Source organism: Oncorhynchus mykiss, chromosome 5 (genome assembly GCF_013265735.2).
Source record: "Oncorhynchus mykiss isolate Arlee chromosome 5, USDA_OmykA_1.1, whole genome shotgun sequence".
Classification (NCBI taxonomy): Eukaryota; Metazoa; Chordata; class Actinopteri; order Salmoniformes; family Salmonidae; genus Oncorhynchus; species Oncorhynchus mykiss.
In genome coordinates this window covers 11,879,869-11,898,130 of record NC_048569.1, presented here as the reverse complement: position 1 = coordinate 11,898,130, position 18,262 = coordinate 11,879,869, and the positions used below count along the sequence as shown (strand labels likewise).

Sequence of the window (18,262 nt, the reverse complement as noted above, 5' to 3'; positions counted from 1 at the left end):
AGAATGTGAAATGTCAGAATAGTAGCAGAGAGAATGATTTACAGTGCCTTGCGAAAGTATTCGGCCCCCTTGAACTTTGCGACCTTTTGCCAGAACTGAAAACTGCTGTTCACAAATGCTCTCCATCCAACCTCACTGAGCTCGAGCTGTTTTGCAAGGAGGAATGGGAAAAAATGTCAGTCTCTCGATGTGCAAAACTGATAGAGACATACCCCAAGCGACTTACAGCTGTAATCGCAGCAAAAGGTGGCGCTACAAAGTATTAACTTAAGGGGGCTGAATAATTTTGCACGCCCAATTTTTCAGTTTTTGATTTGTTAAATATTTTGAAATATCCAATAAATGTCGTTCCACTTCATGATTGTGTCCCACTTGTTGTTGATTCTTCACAAAAAAATACAGTTTTATATCTTTATGTTTGAAGCCTGAAATGTCGCAAAGTTCAAGGGGGCCGAATACTTTCGCAAGGCACTGTATTTCAGCTTTTATTTATTTCATCACATTCCCCGTGGGTCAGAAGTTTATATACACTCAATTAATATTTGGTAGCTTGCCTTTAAATTGTTTAACTTGGGTCAAACGTTTTGGGTCGCCTTCCACAAGTTTCCCACAATAAGTTGGATGAATTCTGGCCCATTCCTCCTGACAGAGCCGGTGTAACTGAGTCAGGTTTGTAGGCTTCCTTGCTCACACACTCTTTTTCAGTTCTGCCCACACATTTTCTACGGGATTGAGGTCAGGGCTTTCTGATGGCCACTCCAATACCTTGACTTTGTTGTCCTTGAGCCATTTTGCCACAACTTTGGAAGTATACTTGGGGTCATTGTCCATTTGGAAGACCCATTTGCGACCAAGCTTTAACTTCCTGACTGATGTCTTGAGATGTTGCTCAATATATCCACATAATTTTCCTACCTCATGATGCCATCTATTTTGTGAAGTGCACCAGTCCCTACTGCAGCAAAGCACCCCCACAACATGATGCTGCCAGCCTGTGCTTCACGGTTGGGAGGGTGTTCTTCGGCTTGCAAGCATCCCCCTTTTTCCTCCAAACAAAAACAACGGTCATTATGGCCAAACAGTTCTATTTTTGTTTCATCAGACCAGAGGACATTTCACCAAAAAGTATGATTTTCGTCCCCATGTGCAGTTGCAAACCATAGTCTGGCTTTTATATGGAGGTTTTGGAGCAGTGGCTTCTTCCTTGTTGAGCGGCCTTTCAGGTTATGTCGATATAGGACTTGTTTTACTGTGGATATAGCTACTTTTGTACCCGTTTCCTCCAGCATCTTCACAGGGTCCTTTGCTGTTGTTCAGGGATTGATTTGCACTTTTCGGACCAAAGTACGTTCATCTCTAGGAGACAGAACATGTCTCCTTCCTGAGCGGTTTGATGGCTGCGTGGTCCCATGGTGTTTATACTTGCGTACTATTGTTTGTACAGATGAACGTGGTACCTTCAGGCATTTGGAAATTGTTCCCAAGGATGAACCACACTTGTGGAGGCCTACAATTTTATTTCTGAGGTCTTGACTGATTTCTTTTGATTTTCCCATATCAAGCAACCAGACACTGAGTTTGAAGGTAGAGTTACCTGTCTAACAGAACACAGAGGGTGTTCTTTAATGGAAGCCTCTCCAACATAATCCATGTAGAATCCGGAATTCCCCAGGGCAGCAGTCTAGGCCCCTTACTTTTTTCAATATTTTCTAATGACATAACGCTGGCTTTGAGTAAAGCCAGTGTGTCTATGTATGCGGATTACTCAACACTATACACGTCAGCTACTACAGCGACTGAAATGACTGCTACACTTAACAAAGACCTGCAGTTCGTTTCAGAATGGGTGACAAGGAATAAGTTAGTCCTAAATATTATTAAAACTAAAAGCATTGTATTTGGGACATTCACTCAACCCTAAACCTCAACAAAATCTTGTAATAAATAATGTGGAAATTGAGCGATTTGGGCAGACTAAATTGCTTGGAGTAACCCTGGATTGTAAACTGTCATGGTCAAAACATATTGATTTAACAATGGCTAAGATTGGGGGAAGTCTGTTCATAATAAAGTGCAGCTCTACCTTCTTAACAGCACTATCAACAAGGCAGGTCCTACAGGCTTTAGTTTTGTCGTACCTAGACTACTGTTCAGTCGTGTGGTCAGGTGCCACAAAGAGGGACTTAGAAAAATTGAAATTGGCTCAGAACAGGACATCACAGCTGGCCCTTGGATGTACACAGAGAGCAAACATTAATAATATGCATGTCAATCTCTCCTGGCTTAAAGTGGAGAGATTGACTTCATCACTACTTGTATTTGTTAGAGGTATTGACATGTTGAAAGCACGGAGCTGTCTGTTTTAACGACTACCACACAGCTCAGACACCCATGCATACCCCACAAGACATGTCACCAGAGGTATTTTCACAGTCCCCAAGTCCAGAACAGACTAAGGGAGGAGCACAAGACTACATAGATCCATGACTACATGGAACTCTATTCCACATAAAGTAACTCATGCAAGCAGTAAAATTATATTTAAAAAACAGATACAAATACACCTTATGGAACTGCAGGGACAGTTAAGCAACAAAACATAGACACAGACACATGCATACACACACATGATTACATATGTAAACGTACACATGGATTTTGTGTTGTATATATGCGGTAGTGGAGGGCACACGCTTAGCTATGTGGTAGTGTAGGGCCCTGAGGGCACACACTGAAATCTGATATGAATGTATTGTAATGTTTTTAAAATTGCCTTAATTTTTGCCGGACCCCACGAATATAAGCTGCTGCCTTGGCATCCATAATAAATACAAATACAAATATAACAGGTAAAAAGGAGATATAAAATATAATGAAATAATATATAACCAATAATAATAAAAATAGATAATAATAATTCAAAATAGTAACAACTGCACAATATTTTAGATTCATGTTCATATTAAGAAAATCATAGCAAAGGCATATGCAATTGTTCATAAAATACAATACATTTTTTTAAATTATAAACAACATAAAGAAAATACACTGAACAAAAATCTAAATGCAATATGCAACAATTTCAAAGATTGTACTGAATTACAGTTCATATAAGAACATCAGTCATTTGAAATAAATCCAAGTCTATGGATTTCACAATTTGTGGCATCTTTCATTTCAGCTCATGAAACATGGGAGGGAATTCACTTTACATGTTGTGTATATACACTATAATATCGGAAGAACAGTTCTTAATGTCGATTTCCTGCACGCTGCCTATCGGCAGAGAGACATATTTCATGTAGTTCTTATTATATCCTATTATATTCCTATCAGCAGAGAGACATATTTCATGTAGTTCTTATTATATCCTATTATATTCCTATCAGCAGAGAGACATATTTCATGTAGTTCTTATTATGTCCTGTTATATTCCAATCATCAGAAATACATATTTAATGTAGTTCTTATTATGTCCTGTTATATTCCTATCAGCAGAGAGACATATTTCATGTAGTTCTTATTATGTCCTGTTATATTCCTATCAGCAGAGAGACATATTTCATGTAGTTCTTATTATGTCCTGTTATATTCCTATCAGCAGAGACATATTTCATGTAGTTCTTATTATATCCTATTATATTCCTATCAGCAGAGAGACATATTTCATGTAGTTCTTATTATGTCCTGTTATATTCCTATAATCAGAGAGACATATTTCATGTAGTTCTTATTATGTCCTGTTATATTCCAATCATCAGAAATACATATTTAATGTAGTTCTTATTATGTCCTGTTATATTCCTATCAGCAGAGAGACATATTTCATGTAGTTCTTATTATATCCTGTTATATTCCTATCAGCGGAGAGACATATTTCATGTAGTTCTTATTATATCCTATTATATTCCTATCAGCAGAGACATATTTCATGTAGTTCCGTAAAAAGCAAGAAAGAAGAAGGAAAATGCATTTTAACAGCCGCTAATGACTGCTAGTAAATATTTGTCTTATGTATCCTGTGTAGTGAGATACATTGACGTATAATTAACACAGCCAGGGCAAGATAGCAATACAGCACATGCAGTTCTGACAATCTACAGCAGAGTTCCACAACTGGCGATGACTTTATTTGTCCCCAGCATTTTTCTGAGCAAAAACACTTACGTTTTTTAAAACATTTATTGTTGTACATAAAATATTGTAAAAAGACCAGCAAATCAGCTCTAAGTGATTTCAATTTGGGAAAAATGTTCCAAAGTATTAACACGCATAATAGTGAGAAATATGTGATTGTATTCAAATGTAAGCAAATGTAAGTGACTCCGCTTTAGTCATCATTTTAGGCTTCTTGCAGTCAATTCGCAGTATATGAATTATTTGTAATTATGTTCCGACCCCCTGACCATCCACTCAAGAAGAAAAATCGGCCCACAGCTGAATCTAGATGATGATCCCTGTCGTAGTGGCTTTTAGGGAGTCCACGGTCATTTTCAATGACAATAGTTCTTATTTCTTTCATCATTTTATTGCTGTAATCCATTCCTGATTTGAGGGCCTCAACCTCCTCCATTAATCCAAGCAATATATCCAGCTTTTCTAACTGCTCGCTCATGCTTGTCAGCAATGCCCATCTTCTGCTGACATTGCTATAAAAACCTCTTGTTCCATGGTTATATTTGGAAGTTTAAATTGTGGCTTCCCTTCAGTTTCGCAGGAGAGTTCTGCTCTTATTCACTTCGATGTGTATGATTCTTATTGGAGCAAATCCAAGTGTTGATCAATAAATAGTTGAAGGTTCTCTATATTATCCAGAATGTTTGTTTTGTAGTTATCAGCTAATCCTCAATGTTATGATTAATTCATGGGACAAGCTGTGCATACCAAACTGCCACTTGCCAAATAATGTCCCCCTAAATAAATAGTTACCCTTACCTGAGAGTCTGGAGAAGATGAGGAGGAGGATGGAGAGGGAGAGATGAGAAACCATTTCTGGGTATGTGTCTCTGTATGTTATATGGTACCAATGCACAATGTGTGTGTCAAGGACCAAGACACCAAAGAGAATGACTGAACTTCCTAATAGCTACAGCTGTCTTTAACTCTCTTCCTGCTTCTGTTTGAGTGTCTATGTCCCCTCAGTGGCAGATAAACACCATTACATTATATCAACTAGTCGTAACATAAGGCTCTAAGGCACTACAATTATTACTTATGTAATTAGCACATTTGTATATCTTATATCAAATAATATCACGTATACTGTTAATTACCCAGCAGCCTTTTTAGTTGGTGTTCAGCAGCAAAAGTTGAGACGGAGTCAGAAGTTCAGGTGCAAGAAATATATTTTTAAACTGGGTGGTTTGAGCCCTGAATGCTGATTGGCTGACAGCCATGGTATCTCACACCACATACCACAGGTATGACAAAACATTTATTTTTACTGTTCTTATTACATTTGTAACCAGTTTATAATAGCAATTAGACACCTCTGGGATTTGTGGTATATGGCCAATAAACCAAGGCCAAGGGCTGTATCCAGGCCCTCACCGTTGCTCGTGCCTAAGAAAATCCCTTAGCCATGGTATATTGGCCGTATACCACAACCCCTCGGGCCTTATTGCTTAAATATATATTTTACAGTTTAGGTGATGAAGACTGGATCCAGAGGTTGTATTTACAAAAATTTACATATGACAAAAATAATGAACAATTTTTAAAAAGTACATTTACTTGGCCAATAGCAATATATAACCTCAAATCAAGGACTAAGGAAAAACAGTCTGCATGAAATATTTATAATCCTCCTCCTGAATAGATTGTCAGTTGTAAACTCACTGAGGGGTGAAATATGCTTTGAAGACCATGTCTCAGGTGCACAATAGAAAATGGCAGTCTTGCCAAACAGTCTTGCCAAACAGTCTTGCCAATCTCGGTAATGGCCCTGGGGACTTGAAGTAACATCCACCTGGTAGACCGTGTCTGGTAACTGCTAGTGGTGAAGGAGGACAGGCTATAGAGGTAGTGGGGGAGTTTACCCAGAAGGGATTTGTATATGAACACTCAAATGTAGCTCTCTGCGCATTTAATGCAAGGTCCAGCCCACCATTTGATACAAGGTGCAATGGTGGATGAGCGACTTGGCATTTGTAACAAAGCACACGGATGGATGCATGATAGTGTCCAGACTTTGTTGCACAAAGGAGGCTTAATAATGTGTGTACATTAAGTCACCACAATCAATGAAAGAAAATTGGCTTGAACAAGCCTTATAGCGAATTACAATAAATATATATATATATATATATATTTCAGTTTAAGCTTCTTCATAAGATTATCAATCTGAACTTTGTAATACAGTTTCTTGTCCAACCATATACCTAGGTATTTGTAAGATGACACCTTTTTTAATGGAGCTAAAATGGAGCCTGGGGGTACACCTCTAAAAATCTCAAGGAGGCTAGACTTGTAATTCTCAGCATAGATGTATTGTGTTCTGTCTATGAGATACTTTCTAACCAATTGACACCCACTGAGACCAATGTTATTGAGTCTGGCTAGCAACAGTTTGCTGCCAACTGAAGCCAGACTGAACCCCACACAGGTTGTTTTCAAGCAGGAATTTATTTAGCTGAGAGTTCACCAGGGATTCAAAGACTTTGACCATGATAGGGAGCTTGGAAATAGGGCAATAGTTTTTCACATCTGGTTCTCCACCCTTTAGTAGGGGGTGAACATATGTTGATTTACACATTTTGGGTGTTAAAGAGTTAATTCATCATTTTTAAATAGATGTTTTAAATTTATGCATAATCATTAACAGTTCAATCATGTATAGTGCTTGCAAACACACACAACTCAGAAACAATGTAAATCTGTCCCTTGGTCTCACCAGGGACAGATTCCACCAGTGTCTGGTTTCTACTCATCTTTAGTTTCACCGTGGAGTCTGTTTGCCCTGAACATTACCACAGCAATGATGTTGCACAGGACGAAAAGTACTGCATTACCAATGTTTGGCATGTAGAATAATGTTTCGCCCCCATCTGTAAAATAATTAAAACATTTCCTCTGTACATTTCTGCAAGACAATGCCTTTTTTTTTTAGGGGAATTGAAAAGGGAAGACTTCCTATTTCTAGAGGCATTTAAAGGTTTGCAGTGGCAGTGATGAGATTGACCACTCAAGGTATTTAATGAATGTGGATCATTGAAAGTGGTAGTACAGACATCTTCCATGTGACTAGGACACCAACTATCACCACCACCAACCTGCCCAGAGGAATCAGTAGGACTTTTAGATCTATGGAACTGATAGTGAAAGACTATGTTTACTGTGAATTTACAGTCCATAAAAGAACACAGATAAATACATATTTTTTATTATATTTTTGTGCTGCTATGACAAAATTGACTAAATGGAGATATTCACACCTTTTATGTGAAAAGTGTCCATCCAATAATAGAATGCTGCGACTTCTACAACCACAGAGATATGAGGAAGTGGTAATTGTACCTGTCTCCGTGATGGTAAATGTTTCTATAACAGAGTCTGGGGAAGTGTCTTAGCCTGTACTCTGTGTGAAAAGGTGTAAGGAGGGTGTTTTTGTGCCCTAAACTCTAGAGTGAAAAACATTGATCTTCATCTTCAGTCCACTATTAGTCAACGTTAAGACTTTTCTTCTGGTGACATCAGTGGTCTGTTGTAATGTCCTCTCCACACAGGAGACACTGCCACCAAGTCAAGACCGAGACTGGAGCGTGACGAGGAGTCAGAGACCGGGGCAAGACTGAGACCAGTAAAATGCAAGTCCAATTGAAGACCACGATTGTTATACTGTCAAATCGCCCTCGTAATAAGAGTTAAAATGTCCAGTATTTCTGTGTTCATATTTCAGAAGAACATGTGGATTCTTTAGACATTCAAAATTGTGGAAAAATGCATGTTGAGGACTGTGGCAGACCAGGGGTTGGGTCAAAACGTTTACACAGATCAGACACGAACAGAGTAGGATTAGCTGAGTTTCAAAGGTGTTATTAAAATAATAGTTCAGCACCAATTAGTCCAGTCCGGAGAGCCCGTCGAGACCTGGCACGTGGAGCAGATGGAGCCATCGCCTCGTGATGTATACTCCGTCTGTCACCAGGCCTCGACGAGTCTCCCCCTGGTATCTGACCTGCTGTACCCCACAGGACAAATAGAGCTACTCTACAAATTATTTTAAAAATGTAAGCCTATGTGTAATCATAGAATTACATACACAATCCCTATTATTTTCATATATGATCTCTGTGGCTCTTTTAGCTTAGAACTAGTAAAGATTTCTCACATCACTTTTAACATGCATTACCTTTTAATGTGGCAGAAATACAAACCACAGAGGTGGGAGGAAGTGGTAACTGTCTATGTCTCTGTGATGGTGAATGTCTCTATGAAAACACTGCCTTGGCCTATACTCTGTGTGAACATGTTTAAGGAGGGTGTTTTTGTGCTGTAAACCTTAGTGTGAAAAACAGAAAATGTTATCTTTCTTCATATTGCCATCCATTTGGAAGAGTAAGTATGAAATACAGATGAATGAGTGATGATTACCTCATGGTGACCTTCTCCTTGCTCCCCTCAGGTCCTTGGACTGTGTTGTCAGTCTGAACAGGCTCAGCAGTTGGAGAGAAAGAGGATTGTTCAGTGGTTTGAGCTTGGGTTGCTGTGAGGTAAAAACAACAATGTCATTATGACTGGTGTACCAGAGAGACACAGGGTAGACTGAACTGCAACAATACATTGTGGATGTATTTGTCCAGTTGAATCTTTTGTCCAGTTTATTGTCCAGTTTATTTCATTTACACCAACTTGGAAATGTTGACTTAGTATTCCCAAAAGCTTTGAATCATGTTGCAATTAGATGATCAGCCAGCAAGACTGGATAAACCAGGTTAATACTTAATTCTACAGTATCTGATTGTACTCTACTCACTGGTCATAGTGGTGGTACTGTGTGTGGTAGTTTGTTGTCTGACAGTGATGTGAACAGGCATCCCAAGGTCTCCCACTCCACACCTGTACCAGCCAGTGTTCTCCGTCTTCAGTCCACTCATAGTCACCGTTATAGTCACGTTATAGTCACTCATAGTCACGTTTCTTCTGGGGGCATCAGTGGTCTGCTGTAGGGTCACTGATGTTCCATCAAGAGCCCCTGAATTCCTCTCCACACAGGACCCACTGCCACCAATCCTGCACCACCCCTTCCTATTTCCAGTGTTACTATAGTAACAATTTACAATGACACTCCCTCTTTCAACTCCTGTCACCTCCTGTTGGTCCACATAGAGTTCTGGAGTACCTGAACACAGAGCGGCAGGGTAGCCTTGTGGTTAGAGCGTTGGACTAGTAATCGAAATCCCCAAGCTGACAAGGTATAAATAAGTCTGTTGTTCTGCCCCTGAACTAGGCAGTTAACCCACTGTTTTGAGACTGTCATTGAAAATAAGAATTGGTTCTTAAATGACTTGCCTAGTAAAATAAAAATTAGGTCTTGAGTGATGAAGTATTTTTTTGTAACAAATATCATAATGTATAGAGAACAGAAAGTAGACAAATACCAACTTTACCAACTCCTCATGTCAACTTGAACAATAGTAGTGATAGCAGTAAATGAAACCAGAACACCAGTCATGTAATCATTTGGATGAGTTGCAGCGATCTTACCAGGAGTGACAGATAGGTAGAACCTTTCTATCCAGACATTTTGTCCACCATTGATCTCCACAACACACCAGTAACGTACAGATTCCTCTGGCTCCAGATCAGTCATGGTCACAGTGATGGTTTGCTGGTTGATGTCATCAGAGATTGAGGACTTATCTATGCTCTTGGGAGGGTCAGCAGGTACAACAGGGGAGCAACTATACAAATGATCTCCTTTACACAGGTATTTCACATGGGTTTTGTATTTCTGAACATAGTGACATGGGATGGTGGTGGAGCCTCCTGTCTGTACAGACACACGATAAGCAACTGTAGACAGAACAGAAAACACATTAGATTGGAATCCAACTGAATTCTCACAGCAGAAAAATGACATTCCATCTGGACTCTAACACACATAATACAGGAAGTGTTATTGGTAAGACAAGCTACTGTTCCTGTCTTCAGAGTTTCAGCATGTGTCCAGTCTCAGTCCCTGACCTCAACTTCAGCACTTCATAGAAACATGTTACCCTAACCTGAAAGTCTGGAGAAGATGAGGAGGAGGGAGAGGGAGAGGGAGAGATGAGAATCCATTTCTGGGTATATGTCTCTGTATGTTACATGGTACCAATGCACAATGTGTGTGTCAAGGACCAAGGCCCCAAATCGAATGACTGAACTTCCTAATATCTATAAGGCTCACACAAGATAGTATGAATTTCTGTGGAGCAGGTGGTCTTTATTTGGCCTGTATTTTAGTGTCAACAGTTCCAAACAGTGTATTTGTAAAACAAACAGAACCAATGACCATAATAGTGCCAAATGATGGGACAAATCCTTTCCCTTCTTGTAGTTTCTCCTAAGGAGCTGGTTCATAGTAGCTCCCATTCATCTCCACAGTCATTCGTTGCATGAAGCAAAGCGACGATCACGGATTCTTCCACCAACGTCGTTTCATCCTGAAGTATGTTTTGTCTGCTGGAAAACATTTATCTGTCCTCTGCTTGACATTCTGTTGACGTGCCTGGAAGAATGATGGACACCCTAAGCAACACAGTATACTGAGAAAATCTTTTATCAAAGTTAAAACAGCAAGAGGGAGGAACTTTCATACTAATTAATAGGCTCCTCCTCTTCGTTGGGCTAAGATTTGACTACATTTCCCATAATGTAACAGTGTTAATGCGCAGACCCCATCTATAGTAAATTGTGGCCACATTCAGTGAGGTAAGCTGTTTCTGGATACTGTTTAAGGAGGGTCATGTTCACTATGCATCAAATTATATTTTGGGGGCTTGTCCAATTAAGAAATATTTTTTGTTTGTTTACAGTTTGTCTATGGTGTGTCTTACTGAACACGACCCAGGATGATTCATTTTGTAGTACTCCAGCACATTAGTACAGTCAAAGAGACCTTTGCCAAGACATTCAATAGTAGCATGGTCTAAATTAGTGTATTTGGACCATTCTCTCTCGGGTCTCTCTCTCTGTGTGTCTGTTTCACTGAAGCAGTAACTTACATGAGGTGTCTTCACTGTCAACTGATACGGGTGGCTCACGAGGCAACATGACAATCTGCTGTATTGGCCTCAAACAGTTCTAATGCCACGTGACATGGACAGAGAGGACAAGACAGAGAACAGTTTACTCCATTACCAACTTCTTCAACCAGATACACTGAAAACAACATTACAAACCATGTGCATTTGTGAGAATGTGAGAAATATAAATTGTGACACTATACTTCAGAGAATTAAATTTCAAAGTTTTCCAGTGTTCTCCCATAAGTAGGCTCCTATATTATATTTGCCTAATTATGATCTAAAAGAGAGCAGAGAGGACAGAGTGGTTGCCCATCTCCTCAAAGTGTATGACTAGGTCCTTGAAGGCATCCTCACGGTATAGGTTGCTTGCCCAGTGTCAGACGGCATCCAAGAATGTGTGTAGGTCTTCCACCTACAGTGTGAAATATAGAGGGACTTGTGTGAACCCTGAACCCTGAACCGTTAGGCTACCTCATGTCCTTGTGAAATGCATTGAGTCCTTCGGATTTAAAGCCTGCTACAAAACATAAATTGAAAATGTGTCACATTTATAATCTTGCATTCATGATATTGAGTTTCATGTGCTGTTGCTTTTAAAATCCTATAGATGGTAGTACAGTTTAATACAGAGCCTTACAGAATAGACAGCTCTGACTTTTCACATCCTGTGTGTTGCGGCATTTTCTCTGTGCTGGACCATAGCTCATCTTATTCCTCCATCTGGTTAAGAAGCTGCTCTCAAACCTTCAGCTCTGGATAGACAACACACTTTCACGCTCAAATAAGAGAGTCAAAATGAAAAATGTTCACACCTGAAGTGTCAGGTTGGGAAAAGTGAAAACTAGAATGGGTGCTCCAGCACACAGTGCAGAGAGAACATTAATAAACATGTAACGTTCCGGTCAAAGAGACCTTTCATTAGCAGCCTAAGACATTCATTAGCAGCCTAAGACATTCATTAGCAGCCTAAATATTCTGTTTGGCAAAGAGGCCTACAGGAGACACAACCAAACCTCATACTGCTAAAAGACGGACATAAGTTCTGCACTTGTGGACATATATTATGTCAACTTTAAGTTAAAAAAAAAAAAGATGTGTGCCTCACTCCTCACGATACATGTTCATAACTTTTGAAATGACTGTCCATGCACACCTGGGTGTAAATTAGTCATTGATGAGAATTATTCCATATTGCACGAATGAATAGTCTATGGCTACATGTGTAGTCTGTAAAGGCACAATCAAATGACAACTGTCCTAGTCCGTTGTCCTAGTAACATAATGGATACAGGTGATGATGAAGGTGGAAAGGCTTAAAATGTTTCATCAGATCAATATACATTGTGTTATATTACTCTACTCCTTTAAAAGCAGCAGGCTTAGGAGAGCTAAATCACAGTTTGAGAGCCGCGCGGTCTCGTCCATGACACTAGCCGTGGCTGCACGCTCTCAGCAGCCAAAGAAACTCCATGCTGTGCATTAGTAGTCTCGAAAACCCAACCTGACTGGTCACTGTTGCCTAGAGTCAGGTTTTCGATATTAGTGGATTAGCCGCACCAAATCATTAGTTATTTGTTTCAGATTGTTGTATTTACGCTGAGGTTGGATTCAGTGTGGCACACCTTGATCATCCAATCCCAAAATAACTGCATAAAGCATATCAGTCTTTATGCAGTTATCTTGGCCAGGTCGCAGTTGCAAATGATAACTTGTTCTCAACTAGCCTACCTGGTTAAATAAAGGTGAAATAAAAAATATTAATAAATAAATGAGGTGTTATTAGGCTACTGACTCTTTGACATTTGTTTACTAAATGTAGTACATGTGTAATAAGGTAAAAGCGTGTGTGTGTTTGTGTCAAATGATGGGGCTTGACCTCGCTTAGTTGTCAACATTCAAAAGGTCTTTGTTATTATTATTATATATTTCAGTGCAGACAGTGAGCCTTCAGCTGACATATTTTCAATACCAGGATTGTTTTGAGGGGGTTTACATGCAGCATGAATATCTAGGATATAGGTCATCACTGTAAAATAGTATTATTTGTTAATACAAGTAATACCCATTTCCAAATTATGTCCATTATCAATATTGATTGGAAAAGAAATGCACTGCAAATTAAGGTTTGTCATATACAAAAGGCTAAACACTTGCTACTGTTTAACAAATGGGGGCACCCATCTATCTGACTGTCATTTGTCATTTTATGAATGGAAACTTTGTAACCGCTGATTGTACACGTTTCCACAATACTGCCGCGTGTAGGTTTAACTTTATTTGATGGACAGAAAATTGTCCAATAGTGGCACTCCCTTGAACAGGAAGTAAAATGACAGTCAACCAATAGGTATCACCTACATTTGTGTTCCTTTTTCCTCTGTTTTGTCACGCCTGGTTGTCCTCTCATAGGTGAGATATTTCATAAACTCTACTCTTTTACACAAATAACTAAAATACTGCCAGGCTTTTGACGTGCATACATTTTTATACTGGATAAAAACATTTCATAGAGAAACATAAACATAGATACAGCGGTAGGTTTATTTACTACCTCAAGGCACAGGTCTACGCTAAAAATACACTTTGCAGCCAAACTGGTCCTACGCAATCGGCGCTACTGTTTTTAAAAATTAGTTGATTTCTGACAGATTTACCCAGTGCTTTAGATTTATATGTGGAGAAATTTGAGAGGAAATATGGCTGTCTTAATACTCTGGTCACCCTTCACAATGCAAAGAGAGGTCATTATAGCAATCGAAATGCTTTTGAAATACAAGAATGTCTGTAGCCGTAATATTTTTGACATACAGTATATATGATAGTATAAATATCTCACATGTGACTAGTAATAAGACTAAGCAATTAGCCAATTAAAATGTTTATCTGACTCCATAAAGATGATTTAGCAATATGGAAGAACAATATATTTGAGTTACACTAATAAGCTATCAATAAATGTCTGAGAATGGAATCCTAAATACAAGTGTATTTAATTACTTTGGAAAATGAAGGGATTACATACAAGGCATCAAGCTTAAGTTATAAAGCATTAACAAGCATTACAAGGCATTCAATGCTGGACCATAGCTAATTTTCTTCCATCTGGTTAAGAAGCAGCTCACCAACCATCAGCTCTGGACAGACAACACACTTTCACTCAGAAATAAGTGAGTAGAAAAATAAATAAAAAATACGCACAGGTCACAGGTTGGGAAAAGTGAAAACTAGAATGGGTGCTCCAGCACACAGTGCAGAGAGAACATTAAACATGTAACGTTCCGGTCAAAGATACTTTTCATTAGCAGCCTAAGACATTCATTAGCAGCCTAAATATTAGCAGCCTAATCAAGTATTTCATCACTTGTCGAAGTAATGTTAAGACCATTATTTTTCTTGATCTGCATTTGAGCTAACTCAAGAATACGAGATTCCCTCAACTTAAAAAGGTCTGTAGCTGGCACCTTATTAATTACAGAGGATGTGTATTCATTATATATCATGGAATCTAATGGAATAAATCATCTAAACTTCCTACGGACCCACGGATGCAAATATGAAGGATACGACCTGAACCGGACATTCAGAGTAATCAAGAATACTCCTAAGTATCCAATCGCCGTTTACCGAACTTCCAAAGTTATCAAAATAATCCACAATTTCCTAATGATATATCACGTTGGGGTCACCATTTACTGTAGTGGGCATTGTACTTGTGTACCTGGACCATTTGTCATGCAACTCCAGGTAACAGAGAGCATATAAAGTAGTGCCAAGCCTACATGTCTGATGCAGTAATTGTCTACTTTGCAGACAGACAATGCATTTGGTCTTGCCGAGGACTCTCCACAGGACAAAGAGTTCTGCTCATCTGCTTAGAAGACTCTTCTCCCAAAAGTACTTACCTACTTTAACGCTTTTTACCAAGGTAATGTGAATTGTTGAGTAATTTAAATTAATCAGATAATATTCATATTTTAATTAATAATGTTCATATTAGTGGTCCCTCTCAAGGTTTTGCTTGACACATTTTTTGTGTGCTTTTTATAGGCAAAGTGATGAATGCATTAGTTAGCACTACTGATATGTGTATTTAACCATTTTCCAGGATCCATGCCCATTGTGTGATGAAGCAAAAGACGTCCTTGAACCATACAAACACAGGGTGAGGTTATGTTTCTCAGAAATGCACCTTAAATGTTTGCTGAACAATTGGATAAGTGTCTGCTAAATGGCACCTTGACTTTTTCCACATTTTATTACATTACAGCCTGTTTCAAAAATCATCAATCTACACACAATACCCCATAATGACAAAGTACATATCCATAAGTATTCAGATCCTTTGCTATGAGACTCGAAATTGAGCTCAGGTGCATCCTGTTTCCATTGATCATCCTTGAGATGTTTCTACAACTTGATTGGAGTCCACCTGTGGTAAATTAAATTGATTGGACATGATTTCGAAAGGCACACACACCTGTCTATATAAGGTCCCACAGTTGACAGTGCATGTCAATGCAAAAACCAAGCCATGAGGTCGAGGGAATTGTCCTTAGAGTCGAGACAGGATTGTGTCGAGGCACAGAGCTGGGGAAGGGTACCAAAACATTTCTGCAGCATTGAAGGTCCCCAAGAAGTTTGGAACCACCAAGACTCTTCCTAGAGCTGGCCACCCTGCCCAACCAATCAATCGGGGGAGAAGGGCCTTGGTCAGGGAGGTGACCAAGAACCCAGTGGTCACTTTGACAGAGCTCAAGAGTTCCTCTGTGGAGATGTGAGAACCTTACAGAAGGACAACCATCTCTGCAGCACTCCACCATTCAGGCCTTTATGGTAGAGTGGCCAGACGGAAGCCACTCCTCAGTAAAAGGCACATGACAGCCTGCTTGGAGTTTGCCAAAGGTCATCTGAAGGACTCTCAGACCATAAGAAACAAGATTCTCTGGTCTGATGAAACCAAGATTGAACTCTTTGGCCTAAATGCCAAGTGGAACGTCTGGAGGAAACCTGGCACCATCCCTATGGTGAGGGATGTTTTTCAGCAGCAGGGACTGGGACATTAGTCAGGATCGAGGGAAAGATAAACGGATCAAAGTACAGAGAGATCCTTGATGAAAACCTGCTCCAGAGCGCTGAGGAAGGTTCACCTTCCAACAGGGCAATGACCCTAAGCACACAGCCAAGACAATGCAGGAATGGCTTTGGGACAAGTCTCTGGATGTCCTTGAGTGGCCCAGCCAGAGCCCGGACTTGAACCCGATCGAACCTCTCTGGAGAGACCTGAAAATAGCTGTGCAGCGATGCTCCCCATCCAACCTGACAGAGCTCAAGAGGATCTGCAGAGAAGAATGGGAGAAACTCCCCAAATACAGGTGTGCCAAGTTTGTAGCGTCATACCCAAGAAGACTCGGTGCTGTAATTGCTGCCAAAGGTATATCAACAAAGTACTGAGAATAAGGTCTGAATACCTATTTAAATGTGATATTTTGGGGGGGAAAAAAACAAACATTTTCAAACATTTCAAAATACCTTTTTTTGCTTTGTCATTATGGGGTATTGTGGATTGAAGAGGAAAGAAAACAATGTAATACATTTTAGAGTAAGGCTGTAACGTACCAAAATGTGTAAAAAGTAAAGTGATCTGAATACTTTCCGTATGCACTGAGTGTACAAAACATTAAGAACACCTGCTCTTTCCATGACATAGACTGACCAGGTGATTCCAGGTGAAAGCAATGATCCCTTATTGATGTCACTTGTTAAATCCACTTAAATCAGTGTACATGAAAGGCAGTAGACAGGTTAAAGAAGGATTTGTACGCTTTGAGACATGGATTGTGTATGTGTGCCATTCAGAGGGTGAATGGGCAAGACAAAAGATTGAAGTTCCTTTGAACGGTGTATGGTAGTATGTACCATGTGCACTGGTTTGTGTCAAGAACGGCAACACAGCTGGGCATTTTACTACGCTCAACAGTTTCCTGTGTATATCGAGAATGGTCCACCACCCAAAGGACATCCAGCCAACTTGACGCAACTGTGGGAAGCATAGTAGTTACCATGTGCCAGCTTCTCTGTGGAACGCTGGACACATTGGAGAGTCCAGGCCCCGACGAATTGAGGCTGTTCTGAGGGCAAAAAGGGGGCGGTGCAACTCCATATTCGGAAGATGTGTCTAATGTTTGGTATACTCAGTGTATTATCAAAAGGTCAATTTACTAATGAATGTCTTCTCTTATTTCTGTTATTTACAGTATATTTTTCTGCAGGTAGATATCACACTGCCGGAGAACAAAATTTGGTGGGACAGATACAAATACGACATCCCAGTCTTCCATCTGAATGGACAGTTTCTAATGATGCACAGAGTTAGCACTTCACTCCTGGAGAAACGGTTGGCTGAAGTGGATGAAGAACAACAATAAAATTACTTTGCAATAGTGTAGCCTACTTAAAGCTAGAATCCAGGTCACCCCACCTGTGTTTTGGTAAAGAGCTGAGGGATGGGCACTATAACCACACTCAAATTCATGGACAGAGATATGGATGCAAGGTCAGACCATGCATGATATTAAAATTATAGTTTGAACCATTTTTTTTTTAGGGTATTCAGTGTTTGTTTGCATTTACATTGTTTACAATTATTGGGAGTAAAATAAGCTTCTATTTCGGGTTCTCATGGAGTGTGACAGTTGAACAAAGCTCATGAGGCATTTATAAGTTATATTCTTCAAAAATTAATGTGTATATATATATATATATATATATATATATATATATATATATATATATATATATATATATATATCATTATTTTATAGGTCCAAAAATGAAAGTAGCAACTAAGCATTCCATCTTTAAATATACAGTTAAGGCCTACTGGCTCCCGAGTGGCCCAGCGTCATCCAGGTTTGGCCGGGGTAGGCCGTCATTTAAAATAAGAATTTGTTCTTAACTGACTTGCCTAGTTAAATAAAGGTTAAATAAAAAATTATATGTACAGTTGAAGTCGGAAGTTTACATACACCTTA

The 18,262-nt window shown here is 39.4% G+C and overlaps 1 protein-coding gene across 2 annotated transcripts; it reads left to right on the top strand.

The window, feature by feature from the left end:
• Positions 1-13,555: 13,555 nt before the first annotated feature.
• On the top strand, positions 13,556-17,825 carry c5h5orf63 (chromosome 5 C5orf63 homolog). Of its 2 annotated transcripts, none has more exons than XM_021601683.2 (4): positions 13,556-13,640; positions 15,042-15,156; positions 15,337-15,393; positions 17,486-17,825. In XM_021601683.2, exons 2-4 carry the CDS (start codon positions 15,049-15,051, stop codon positions 17,654-17,656), a joined length of 336 nt encoding a protein of 111 aa, XP_021457358.1. In that variant the 5' UTR covers positions 13,556-13,640; positions 15,042-15,048; the 3' UTR covers positions 17,657-17,825. The 2 variants fall into 2 exon arrangements, with proteins under 2 accessions (XP_021457358.1, XP_021457360.1); XM_021601685.2 differs by lacking the exon at positions 13,556-13,640 and adding an exon at positions 14,346-14,398.
• The last annotated feature ends 437 nt before the right edge of the window (positions 17,826-18,262 follow it).